Genomic DNA, 13,800 nt, shown 5'->3' on the forward strand with positions numbered 1-13,800 from the left:
ATTTTAACACATGAAAACCAGGCCAACTGTTTGAATCTAGAAGGAAAATATTGATGACACTATTTTTTTTACGATTGTTGGATAGTGTTGTTTTGTTACATGTTTGGTGTTGAATGAGGGACATCAATCGATGATCTTAGATCCTTCTTATTCTAATTGGATAGAATTTTATTAAGGCTTCTCTAATTGCAGTAATCTATAAAGGATAATATAAAAATATAAAAATATCTGGCTGATTCCCCTTGAAAAGAGTTTGAATCCCATCTTATATCTTGCAAGGATGCAAAGAGATGCACCCCTCCTAGAATAGATTGATTGGTTATAAGTGTGTGTTACACACAATGTTTAAATAAGGATAAGTTCTTAACTATTTGTAAGATACAACTTCTCACATCATCTACCCTTACCAATGTGGTGTAGGAGCACCCTAGGGTCTTGTTTAGATTCTAGTTCATTTTGGCTTGTAGGTGGTTCTATCCAACCACCAAGGTAATAAGGAATGTTGATAAGGTCCTAATTGAGGTGTGATGTGTGTTTGTAGATAGGTGTTCTTAGAGTCATGCTTGTGGTCTAATTTTAGTAAGTCTAATGTTGAGTCCTAAAAAAGTCAACATGGGTCAAAGGTTGACCAAGTCTCCAAAACAAAGTGGCAATTATACATTTTAAGTTTTTTAAGTTTTTTGTAATGTCCCCTTTTTGGGACATTAGGGTTCTAATACTGCGTACTCATATATTTTCCCTTTTTCTTTCTGGATGGACTTATTGATCCTCCAATCTGATAATAATTCCTCTAATATCCTTTTTAATGTTTGAAATTCTATATATATATTCGGTATTACATAGAGACATGTCTATTCATAATATAATAATTATATTAAGAATTATAATTATATTAATTATATAATAATATTATATATTAGTTATATAAGTTTAATACCATATATTATATTGATCATTATTAATAGTATTACTTGTTATAAATATTATTTATTCATTAAGTTTATGTATCATAGTACATATATAGGTATATATTATTTATATTCAATAGTATATTATTTAAATATCTAATATATATGTATATATATTAATTATTTATAGAATGACAATTAAATATCTAATTATACATATAGATAATAATATTCATAAATATAATTAATATTTATAATTATATAATATATAATGATTTATATTTGTAACTTCAAATAATTATAATTTATTCTATATAAATTATCGATTACTAATATTATACTTTTTAGTGTATAACTAATTTATATACTAAAATGGGGATATCACATTTTTTTATGAGCATATGATGTGATTTGGGTCAAATTGTGCATGCGGGGATAGTAGAAATGTAAAATTGCAAAAAGATGTAAAGTTGCTCATGACAACTTTGCAACTTTGCTAAAAGTTGTCATGATAACTTTTCCTGAAATCTAGGAAATAGCTCTAGAGTATTTCTAACCCCAACCTTAGGGTTTGAACATGAGGGGTTGACATATTTAAGTTTAGACAAACCCTAATCTAGGATTTAGTTTTCAAATTGTACAGTTTGCATTGGGAAAGACACTTAATTTTGTATGACACAGAGACTTTTATCTTCATCCAAACTCTGAATAGATTGAATGGATTAATGTGAGGCATTGACATGTTTATTCTTGTTATGTGGTTAATTTTTTGTGGGGTTAATTTGAAGAGTTTAAAGTTTTCTTTGTCATTTTGAAAAATCTTTAATTTCCTCTAGTTTGTTGTCCTAAACAATGTCAGTTATGTAAATATGAGCCTTACTTGAATTCTTGTGGTTGAAATTCAATGGCCACTTGGAATCAAGTATGGGACATTGTAAATAGTGTAAATATGTATTTTGAGGTTTTTTTTTAGGGGAGATATTTTTTCCATTAAGCCCTAGGCGAGTGCAGAGACATTATGGCTAGGAGTTTGCATAGAATAGTAGCAAGAATACTTGCAACATAGATTGGTTTGTTCTAGTCAATGGTTGGAGTAAGTAAAGGCATTTGTCCTTAATAAGAGATTGGAAGGAGAGGAGTGGTAAATTTTAATAGAGAACCTAATGGAAGCCAAGAACCCAGACTGGTTCACATGCCCTAAATAAATTCAAGAAGATAGGGTTTTGGTGACAGACCTATGTAAGGATACCTTGTAGGTCTAAAAAATAGGAAATCTTGTAGCCTAGGAAGTCCTTAGAAAGAATCCCTAAATAGGTTGGGGTTTTTTTTGGAGAAGTTGAGATTTATTCCAAGAACACTGATTTTAGAGGCCTAATTGGGCTAAAAGGGCTACAAGGCCTAAAACTTGAAAAGTAAGAACCTAATGGAAAATCCAAAGAAGAATCCATCCTGCAAGTGGATTAAAATGGATTGAAACTAAATAGGGGATAAGTAAGACACCTATTCCTAGTCCCAAGATTAATTTGGGAGCATAGTGGCTAAGCTTAGCCCATAAGTGCATAGTAGGATTGAGGAACATAGTTAGGTGTTTGAAGTTGTTGGTGAGTTCTACAAGGAGAAAGGGGATCCTAGGAGCGATCTCTGCATAGGGTAGAGTGGAATACCCTAGTAAGACCAAAGAATAGGTCTTAGGAAGAGAAAGAGTGGTCTTGATACTTAGTACTCCCCACCATAATGTCATTGTTCAAAACTCAACTCCTTAAAAAACAAACAAATAGGATTCTTATGAATTTTTTATTTAAAAAAATAGGGTTTTCATCAAAGTTTCAACGACCATTAGTCGATCTATCGACGATCATTTTCATCAATGAAATGGCAAGGTCATCAGAATCTCATAGGATTCTGATGATGTTTCATCAATCTTTTGATGAGGCCTATCGTCGATGGCATGGCAAGCTTGTCAATACCAATCTCATAATCATCAAAGTTTTGACATTTCTTAGTAATGGTCTAGCACTGCCTCGTGACAAAGATTGAGATCATTTTTGACAGGGTTGTCCATTGATATATAGACAACCCTAGATTTTGTTGAAATTTTGATGAAATTATATTGATGTAATTTTTTGACCATTGTTTGTCAAAATATCAACCAACCCTCGTCAAAAAATAGGTACAAATTTGTTAGTGTGGCATCCTACAAAATAAGATTCGCATAATTAGGTGGGTCATGATAAAAATCATGTTTTATGTGAAACAAAGTGAAAGCAAGTAATGGCTCAATAGTAACCAACCTAGGCTCTACCTTTACTAATCCATAATGTGAGCATGTTATTACACACTTTTGGTATTTCTTAGATGGACTAAAATTTGGTTGTGACCACTTTTTGATCTCTTATCATTTGACACATGTCTAAATCAGGGGCATCTTATACCTAGGAGGGTATTGAGATTAATTCCTACCAATTGAAGATAGTTAACTCCTTTGAGCCTATAAATGGTTTGTTAAAATATTTTTATGGTTTTCTTAACAATTCTTTTATAAATTAAAATTTTAGAGTAGGGGGTCACAAATCATATTTTGCATGGTATAATAGAAACAAAGGCCTTCTATAATTCAAAGCAATGCATGGGTCGCAAATCATATTTTGCATGCTATAATAGACACAAAGGGCTTCTATAATTCAAAGCAATACGTGCTTTGATGTTGTGGAGTTTTTTCTTATTAGTATTTTTCTACATATATATTTGGCTATGGTTATATAACTTCACTTTTTTTTTGTTATTTCCATTTGATTTATCATGGCCAATGAACCTAGTCATACTAATTTTTCAATTTTTTCCTATCATATTTATTTAATATGTTATGTGTTCTTGCAATTTCATGTTTTAGACTATAGAGATTGTAGCCAACTTACTTAAATTGGACATTAAAGGTTTTGATGGAACCTATTTGAATTTTGGAAGTGAAAGGTGGAGGTTCTATTTTATAGACCTCTAATAAATCAAGTATAAAAATAACTGATCATATTAAGTGTAATGCCAATAAAATAATATAACTATGTATACCAATAAACTAATTAAGCTGAGAGGCTTTTTGTAGTGGCAGCAATTTTCAATGTAAACATTTTCCAGTTTGAAAAAAAATTGATGGTCATTTACATGTCAAAAAATAAAATAGAAATAGATTAAATATAATTATAATTATAATCGTGAAAATTGGAGAGAGAAAATGGAAGTAAAATTGAGATAGATCAAGAGTCTCAAATCATTTCCTCACCCTCTTAGGCTCAAAGGATATCTGTCGGCTTATTTTTTATAAATATAATATATATAAAATTTGAAATGATTGTAATTAATCCGAGAGGCTTTGTACAATGGCAGCAATCTTCAATGTAAACATTTTTCGTTTTGAAAAAAAATTGATGTTCATTTACATGTCAGAGGAAATGAAAGTAAAAATGAAGCAGATCAAGAGTCTCGAATCATTTTTCTTGCTATGATTTTTATATGGAATGTGATTTTTTCAAAATTTGTACATGGTGAAATAAATCATTGCCTTAAAACTTCTATGTATTAATACCAAAGCATAGTATATATAAAAATAAATACAATAGTTTATTCATGGAATTTTTTGTTCATTTGAATACAATATTTACTAAATTTATATTAATTCTTTTGAAATTAGATATCTCTCGGCTTATTTTACAAAAAAATTGAATCAAATTTTTAGGGTTGCTAGTATAGATATCCTAAATATTAAATGTTGAGAAATACTAGTTATGAATTATGTCATTTATTCCAAAAAAATATAATTTGCCAATGAGACTTTGGTTAACTAGTGTAATTAAATGTCTTCAAATGAACCTAGTAGAGATCAAGTCTTGCTAGGTGCAAGACTTCGACATCATAAAGAATGAAGCTCACAAGTCTAAACCTCCATAAAAATAAAAATAAAAATATTATTTTATTTACATTAATTTATTAAAGTTTAAATTTTGTCAATAAATAATTTAATTTATTATATATTTTAATGTATTTGCTTGATTATGATATAAATCAAAACTATTAACATGATATTATCCAAATCAACAAGATGTCTTTCTTATTAAGCCGAGAGGCTTTCTACAATGGCAACAATCTTCAATGTAAACATTTTCCATTTTGAAAAAAAATTGACGTTCATTTACATGTCAAAAAAATAAAATAGAAATAGATTAAATATAATTATAATTAAAATTGTGAAAATTACAGAAAGGAAATGAAAGTAAAAGTGAGGCAGATCAAGAGTCTCGAATCATTTCCTCACGCCTTTTAGACTCACATAAATATGCAATGATGAAAATTATGAGATTATGAAAATAGACGCCTCGAACTTATTTTTTATATATATAATATATATAAGCTAGTATATTGATTTTTGGAAAACTAAAAAAAATTAATATAATATGTTTCTTTTATAATTTAATAAATCAACCAACATAAATACAATTATATTTATTATAATTTAGAACAAATTAAAATTATATTTTGACTAAAATAAATTGAAAAACTATTTTTAAAAAATCACAATCCTTATATTACACATTTTATAAACAGTAGAAAACCCTCTCAAAATAACAAAGTTAAGATTGCATTATTCAAACTCGTGCCATTTTTTCAAATTATGTGTCATAATCCAATATGATACAATTATTTTCTTTAATATTTTCTGGCAACAAATCCTTTAATTTTGAGCAATACTCTATCAAATCTATCTCCTTCAACTCTGTGAGATTCGAAAGGCTTAATGGCCATTCTTCTAGTAGAAGACAACACCGCAAGCTCAACTTTTTCAAATTTTGTAGCTGAATCGGAATTGGGAATAGGAAGACATATTCCAATTTTGCCCCTAAAATGAGCATATGTCTATGCCAAAAAATATCTGTTATTGGAATAGGCCATTTCCATTCCCATTCCGATTTTCCATTATATATATATATATATATATATATATATATATATATATATATATTTTTTTTTTTTTTTTTTTTTTTTTTTTTCCTTTTACTTTTTGAATTTTTTTTTTTTTTAAATTTTAATAACATTTTTAAAAATTATATCTATTTGTTTAAAAAAATGAAATTAAAAATGAATTAACTAAAAAAATAATAAATTTTTTTAAAAATTAGGAAAAAAATTTTTAAAAATACAAAACTTAACCTTATTCCTATTCTATTTTTATACAACCAAACAATAGATTAACATATTCCAAGTCGAATTCCAAGTGCACCGAACATGATTGGAATTGCCTATTTCTATTCCCATTCCTCATTTCCATTCCCATTCCATTTTTCTATTCTAATTTTCTATTCCTATGCCAGCAACCAAACGGGGCCTTAATGCCTTATTTGCAAAGCTGTCAAATTGCTGAATTGCCCAATGTTTGAAGGCAACTATTTCAATTGATCGCATCTTACTAGTGGAAGATGTTTTAGACTGCTGATATCTCTCAATTGGGAAGGAAGTTCTTGTAGCTGATAACAATTCCATAGAGTTAAGCTCTCTAACTTTGTCAGCTTCTCCACTCCATCTGGCAACCTTCGCATTTTTTTCAAATCATACAAGTCTAATTCTACAAGTGAAGAAGCTGGAGTTACATTGGGAGGAATTTTAGAATATGCTACTCTGTTCTCTGAATAATCCTCAATGTACATATAGCGCAGGCTTGGAGGAAACTACACGTTGGCACAATAATTATGAAAAAGGTTATGTCAAGTGCTATTATATAATCTAATGAAATATAATTGAAATTGTAAATATGGTCTGAATTGTTAAGCCACATCTTACCTCATACAAATTCATGCCTTGCATCAACGGGCCATTATTGTAGACGATATGCTCAAGCTTGTCAAACTCCATTGGTAAATCAGGAACTTCACTATCAATTCTAAGAAACACGAGTTGTTTGAATGGTTTTAGACATTTCTGTGTGAATGTTATTTGCGATCCTCTATAGCGTAGCACTTTTAACGAATTGCTCATGTAATTAAGATGATGGCAATTAATTTCTACTGGAGGCTGCTCATATTTTTCATCAAAATAAATGCCTTTCAATTTGCTGAGTTTCTGCACAAAGATAAACCATAAATATCATTATGATTGTGAACAACAAGTGCACTTTTAGCGAAAAAAGAAATTATAAGCACTCTAAGTATGGCATACCTCTTCATCTTTCAAACATTCCACTAAACTCTCAGGATCTCTGATTCTATTTCCCTCTTGCTCTGACAACTTTTTCCCTCCTGCTCGAACAATGTCATGAACAATCAGAAAACCATCTTCATCTGTCTTGACGAATGAGGCAGCTTTTAGAGTTCTGAATTCCTCCTCTCCAACTATGCTGGCCACTTTACCACTACGCCAACTATAAAAGTAGAATGCAATGTCTAGAAAGGCCTCCTGAACAGGTGGTAACAATCTGTCATATACAAAATCAACTATACGCTCGCTTATATCTCTCTCCTTGACCTTCTCTCCTTTTTTAAGCATTTGTAAGACTATATTCTTTGGATTTCCCCTGTTTATAGCCAATTGTGAACCAGCTAATTCTAGTAATAGCGGAATCCCACCACACATCTGTAGGAGGTTGGCTATATTATCCTTATCATTGTAGTCAGTGACTTTCTCCAACAAAAGCTTTCTAGCCTCTGTCTCTGGAAGAGGATTCACATTATATTGTAGGCGTTCAATATTTCTGCCAGCAAATATGTCAGTCTCCTGCAGGTTTCGAGTAGTGACAAGTATTCTACTCTTTGGTGGAAGACAAGTGCCTAAGCGTTGAGGTAGAAGTTGCTCAAGATCTCTACTTTTGAGACCGTTGTCAATATATAGAAATACAGGGTGATTGTGACTCTCTTGGAGAAATAATCGCAACCTTGCCCGACCTTCGTCACAGTTTTTCAATGTTATCTTCTCTCTGAACAACCCATTCAAAATCTGTTCTTGATAGCTCTTAACATCATTGCTGGTACAATCCTGATCCATATGAATTCTGCAATGTGTATATGATCGGAGGTTGAGCTGGGCATAAACGGCATCAGCAAGTGTTGTCTTACCAATGCCACCAAAACCATAGACAACCACAACAACGGGCATTGTGTCTTGTGCATCCAAATCAAGAAGTTGAATTACATTCTCCTGTGCCCTCTCAATTCCAACTGTAAAGTTTATGGAAAAACTTCGTCAAAATTTGCAGCAAACACAAACCATAGCTTAGAGTTGAAAAGACTTGAAAATATCATACCTGTCGGTCGGTATGCATAGATTTTCCGCGATTCTGAAGCAATCGTGGCACACTGTCTCCAATGTCAATTACTCTTTTACCTATGCTAATTGTAGTCAACAATTGGATGTCCATATACAAGCGGTCTATTTTCATTTGAAAAGCCTTTAAACTCTCCCCATTCACCGTAGCGGTAAGAAACCTTCACACAATCAAGACATTGGTTTTACATTAATAATGCTGATTGAAAAGATATCCAACTACTGTCAGCTTGGATTATTATCTGTTTGTTTTGAATCTATATTTTTTTATTATAATCAAAATTATTCTAATCAGTTTTCGTATATATAGATAGATAAGTAAAAAAATGTTTATGTAAGTAATGTTATATATTTTCTTTATCAATAGTTTGTGCTTTGATCCTTTAAGAACTAGATTATGATCTAACTTGTAACAATAAATATTGTTCACATCAATTTGATATATAACTGTAAGATATAGGGAGTATACAATTCATTATATTAGCTCCCAATATATAACTGTAAGATATAGGAAATATACAATTCATTATATTAGCTCCCAATTCTCTAGAGTGCAATATAGGCCATGGTTGTGGATAGTTGTATTGGGATATGAAAAAGAGGATAACCAAATTGAAAGACAAATAAAATACAGCAGAGATAGAAGCAAATAAAAGATTACCAAAGTAAGCTTAACAAAATAAAATTTCAATGAGAAAAGTTATAGTGGAAAGTTATAGTGGAATTGAAACACTATGGAGAATGTGATAATGAGAAAGCGGAGGAAATGAAAATTTCTTGAAGGAAAAACGAAAAAAGAAAGTGAAAAGAATACTTAAAATAGATATTTGCACTCTCAGCAAGAACTATAGAAATTCATCGGAATTATTATTATCTTCTATGGTAAAGTACAAGATTGTACAAATATTGTTGCTGAGACTTAGGTACTGTTTCTAGGATTGAAACTCTAATGTTCCATTTGGTAATTGAAGGAGATTCAATCATTATTAATACAGTAAGCATAAGACAGAGACCCAATTGAAAATTTAACTAATACTTTCATTGGCTCCGAATCTAGATATCTAAACAGAAAGGGCAACAAGATGTGCTGATTTGTTTTTTCTACCAAGGGCAAAGGGTTTTTCTGCTGTTGCTGAAAAATGGCGAGGGGCATTGACTAAGTTACCGTATCTCAAGTTCTCCGAAGAATTTTTGTCTTATAATTGGACTTGCTGCTCTAAAAAGGAAAAGGCGGATATTATTAAGAAGATCCTTCACAAGCATTATGTTGGCCTCGATAAATTTGAGCTTGAGAATCGTAAAAGATTTGGAAGTAGGGTTGAAGTTTGGCTTTTGTGGATTTCTCAGTTGGGAGTAAAATGCATGGATCTGAATGGTACAGCCAGCGATAGAGGTTTCTTAATCAATGTTTTTATGTCATGAAACCCTTACATCCCTCTCTCTCAGCCATTTTACCATGACAAAAGTGCCTCCCCTATTTCAAGGTTTCTCTTGACTTGTTAACTGCAGCCTTCAATGCATCGAGCTAAGTGAGGAGGCATTTGAGACGATTGTGAAATTAAGTTGCCTACTTGAAAGTTTAAGGTACGAAATTTCATGTAGTCTCAAGTTGTCTCGCTCATGACGAAAAACCCATTAATTAATCAATCACCATGGTGGTAGGGGAGCAACACAAGCATTTGAGATGGTTTCCACTGGGAGCCATAAACAAGCCTCACTCACTGCAGAATATATTTATTAGGCTACAGCCTCCATTTAAAGATGCATTTCAAAATTGAGTTTTAAAGAAAAATTTAGTGATGTTGATGAATTTAGATCTATAGCTTTCAGATATATATATTTAATAAAGTTTCAGAGAAAACCCATGTTAGAAGATATGGAAAGGATGTTTAGTGGCCTCCTTGCTGTAATGAGAGTCAGTCTCATGAATATTTCAGGAACTGACACTTCATTATGCTCTTAAATGCAGAACGGGGTTATCAGAGATTATATGTTGTGAGATTCAAGCCAAGAAATCCAACAGGGAGAATATTTATGACAGATTTTTGTTTTTCAAGAATTGATGGAATCAATGGACTCCAACTGTAATAAATTGAGTGAAGAGGTGGTCATAGATAGCATAACTTTCCTACATTGAGTGAAAAGGTGGTCATAGATAGCAAAATTTTCCTACTTCTAGGAGGATTTGAGTCCATATCCCTGTAATGGATGGGCTCTATATTTATTTGTTTAAGCATTCTTACAGTGCTCTTCTTATAGCTCGAGGTCAGTGCTGGTGGTTATACTTGTTGATTTGGTGGTCAGCACTTTCTTGAAGATTTGTGACATGGCTTAACCACTTTCCACAGATTGGACTAAATCTGACATTTGTATCAGGTATTGATAGTTTGAGCTTTTGTGCAACGCAAATGATTCCAACAATTGGTATCAGAGTTTTGAGTCATGCATTCGAGTCTCCCTTCAGTGGGTGATAAGGGGAGATTGTTGACTTGGTGGTCAGTACCTTCTTGGAAATCCATGACATGGCTTAATTGCCTCCCAGAAATAAATCTAACATTTGTATCAGACATTGATAGCTTCATTCTAAATGAACTCGATTTCAGTGATCTCTTTATTAAAAAAAGAGAGATTGTATTCATTTAAAATCAGTAACTATTCTCTTAAAAACAGCGAATGCTCTACCGCATGAGTGGTTGAAGACTGGTCTCGTCAATGTCAACGTATACTGCTCAATTGCTTTTTGGCATCCCTTGATTCAGAACTTTTTTTCTCTCATAGCCCAGTCAGCTTATAATCTCTTGTTTACAGCATACTCATCTTCAAGGCCAGCGATTTAGAGTTTTGATGGCAATAAATAAACTCGTAATAAACAGTGAATCAAAGCCTCGTATCTATCAATGCAATCATCTCCGTATTCTTCCAGAACTGTTTCTTGTCTATTGAAAGTCAGCATCTCAACAAGGTCCAGTGAATTTTCAGCGTTCACCTCTGCTACAACAGTGAATACATCAGCCCTTCAAGATTTAAGGCAGTGCAAAGATCGCTCTACATAGAAGTCAATATGATAACATGTGTGTATCTATGTGTCTCTTGGAAACAGGGATCCTAGAATTGATTATCTTTTACGGTCGTGTTCTGCTCAAGTAGAACAATATCCCCTGGATCTCTAGTTTTCTTCTTCTATATCTTCTGGTATTTGATATGTTTTCGAAGAGAAAAATCAGAGAATCTTGGATTGATCAATGAATAGAATTATTAGAATGTGTAAACTTAAAACAATTGGTAGAATTATAATAAATTGAGGGTTTTTGAATGTGATTGCCAAAGCATTTAAGCCACAGAAGATGGGTAAGTGTAATGAAGATGTTGAAGATCAATAAAATATTGATAATCATTTAAGAAGAGAGAAATTGAAAGATTGCAATGAAGAAGAGTTGAAACTATCACTAGAAGTGGCCCAAGATGCTGCAACTAAAAAGCAATCCATGTTAAACAATAAAACTACAGAATAAATGGGAGAGCTTCTATTTGATGAATTCATATTAGTTTTAGAAAGCATAGTAGAAAACAAGCAATTCTTCAAAATCCCATATGTAATAAAAGGAGAGAGATCTTTGTGAGATGGATTGTTATAACAGAGTAGGGTAAGAGATCCAGTAGTCGTAAGGGGGTCTAATGATCATGACGGTTTCATGATAGATACTCTCAGTTATCATTTTATAAAAGTTCTAAAAAATGATAACACATGTACTAATAGTCGATAACAAAAGTACTAATAGCTGATCACACATGTACTAATAGGTGATCATTTTATAATTTTTTTGTTGCTGATTGGTCCAGTTGTGCCAAACATACTACTTTTTTGGTGAGCGATTATTGGGGGGTGACATTATGGGTGGCGGGTGAATATAATATCCATAAATGCCCAAATGCTGAAACCTTAGCTTTAAGTTCTCGAGTCACCTACAGAAGTATACAGGAAAAATCAGCATAATTTAAATTACAGTTTAGGAAATCTAAATAAGCAAAATTAGCTTAAGCAACTACTAAATCTCTTCCCCTATCTAACTTGCAACATCTAATATTGACTGAACCAAAAAAATATACTGACCTGAAAATATTGGCCCTTGCAAGTTGGGAGATACACATAGTGGTTCCTACAATGATGCACTGAATTCCCTCATTTAGTTTCTCCTTCTGGTCTGGAATTTGCTCATTCAACTGCACAATTTGCTTGCCAATATTAAGCATCCTTCTCAAAACATCAAGGCACTCACTTTTGTTCTCAGACATCTGAGTAAATCTCTCTAATACAGATCCCAACATACAAAGTGCTATTCCTAGTTTAGGAATTTTCTCAGAGCCTTTCAGCACTTCTATACAAACTTTTTCAATCTCTCCAATTGGGCCATCACCAGATATTTTCTGTGGACAAATTATCCAAGAATATAATTAATCTCTCAAATTTATACATAATCCATCTGTCTTGAGTTAAATTAGAAAGAAATGCAAACACCGGTTAATATTATTGTAATTTCTGAATTGGAAATTTTACTTTAACAGGACGCTTGCCAATGCGTTCATCTAGTATCTCGAGGATTATTTGTCCATCATGGATATAAGAGCCTGCTGCGGAAGTGGATCTTCCATCATCACTCTTCTCTCCGGACTGTATTGGACAACACCATAAATTTGTTAGGCAAAAAATATATAAATTTGTTAGGCCAAAAAACTATATTCTTGCAGAAGAAACTCCTATTAATAAGATTTTATTGTAAAATATAAAACATGTATAGATAGCCTACCGCCATCTTCAATAGCTCTTCTAAAAGCTGAATTAAACCCTCAATCTGGCTAATATCATTGAACTTCTCTAGAAAATTATTCAAATCAGTCATGGTGGGAGCATGCTCTTGTTCTGAAGATTGTTGAGAGGAAGGGGAAAGCAAACCGCAGCAAAAAGAACAAGAATTTTTGCCCATCTTAAAAAGAGAAGGGAAAAATTGAAGTGTTGCTTTGCTCCTTGGTAGAGAAGATGAATCGAGCTGAATCGCTAAGAAGAGGTTTTTCTATTTGTGATTTCCCTCTTGCAGATCTGGATGTTTATAGGAGGCCGTGCTCATTTTCCATGAATTGTCAATGTTAGGTAAAGATAGAATATAGGGAAGAGACCCAGTAGTCAACGCTTTTAAAAGGTTTAAAAAAAAAATAATACATATATTAATAGTAGATAATGATACTTCTCCATCATTTTTCATTTCACCGAATGTCTAAAAGTTGAAATCTTTGCTTTAAGCTCTTCAATTCTATAAAGATACACTTTAAAAATTGGCATAATTTGATTTATAATTTTAAAAATCTAGATAAACGAAATTAGCCTGAACTACTAGATCTCTTCCCCTGATCAATGCTTAAAAAAATGAAATTGCTTTCCAGCTTATTCCATCGTGACAAACGAAGAAAGGACAATAATGAAAGTAGGATTGTGTCAAGCTGACGAGGCTGACTTCTGCCCCACACCATTCATTTAACTAAGTCTTGGTCAAATCTGCCATATTTATCATCAGGTTTCTCGGTATAAACTGCAAAT

At 32.2% G+C, this 13,800-nt stretch overlaps 1 protein-coding gene across 2 annotated transcripts; it reads right to left on the bottom strand.

Moving 5' to 3' along the window:
• Positions 1-6,046: 6,046 nt before the first annotated feature.
• On the bottom strand, positions 6,047-13,308 carry LOC149539891 (disease resistance protein RML1A-like). Of its 2 annotated transcripts, none has more exons than XM_089801087.1 (5): positions 12,069-12,175; positions 8,191-8,371; positions 7,110-8,104; positions 6,735-7,013; positions 6,047-6,622 (listed from the first exon to the last, which is right to left on the bottom strand). In XM_089801087.1, the coding sequence occupies exons 3-5, from the start codon at positions 8,040-8,042 to the stop codon at positions 6,341-6,343; spliced, it is 1,494 nt and encodes a 497-aa protein (XP_089657213.1). In that variant the 5' UTR covers positions 8,043-8,104; positions 8,191-8,371; positions 12,069-12,175; the 3' UTR covers positions 6,047-6,340. The 2 variants fall into 2 exon arrangements, with proteins under 2 accessions (XP_089657213.1, XP_089657214.1); XM_089801088.1 differs by lacking the exons at positions 6,047-6,622; positions 6,735-7,013; positions 12,069-12,175 and adding exons at positions 12,322-12,635; positions 12,766-12,879; positions 13,016-13,308 and having other exon boundaries at positions 7,928-8,104.
• Between the last annotated feature and the right edge of the window lie 492 nt (positions 13,309-13,800).

The sequence above is a fragment of the Cupressus sempervirens genome, chromosome 9 (genome assembly GCF_028749045.1).
Source record: "Cupressus sempervirens isolate cs-2001-9-10 chromosome 9, ASM2874904v1, whole genome shotgun sequence".
Classification (NCBI taxonomy): domain Eukaryota; kingdom Viridiplantae; phylum Streptophyta; class Pinopsida; order Cupressales; family Cupressaceae; genus Cupressus; species Cupressus sempervirens.

Coding starts and splice junctions, on each gene's coding strand:
- LOC149539891 (XM_089801087.1), bottom strand. CDS start 8,042: ATGCCCGTTGTTGTGGTTGTCTATGGTTTTGGTGGCATTGGTAAGACA. Junction 7,014..7,109: donor AATGTTTGAAAGATGAAGAG/GTATGCCATACT, acceptor ATCTTTGTGCAG/AAACTCAGCAAATTGAAAGG. Junction 6,623..6,734: donor AAGGCATGAATTTGTATGAG/GTAAGATGTGGC, acceptor GCCAACGTGTAG/TTTCCTCCAAGCCTGCGCTA.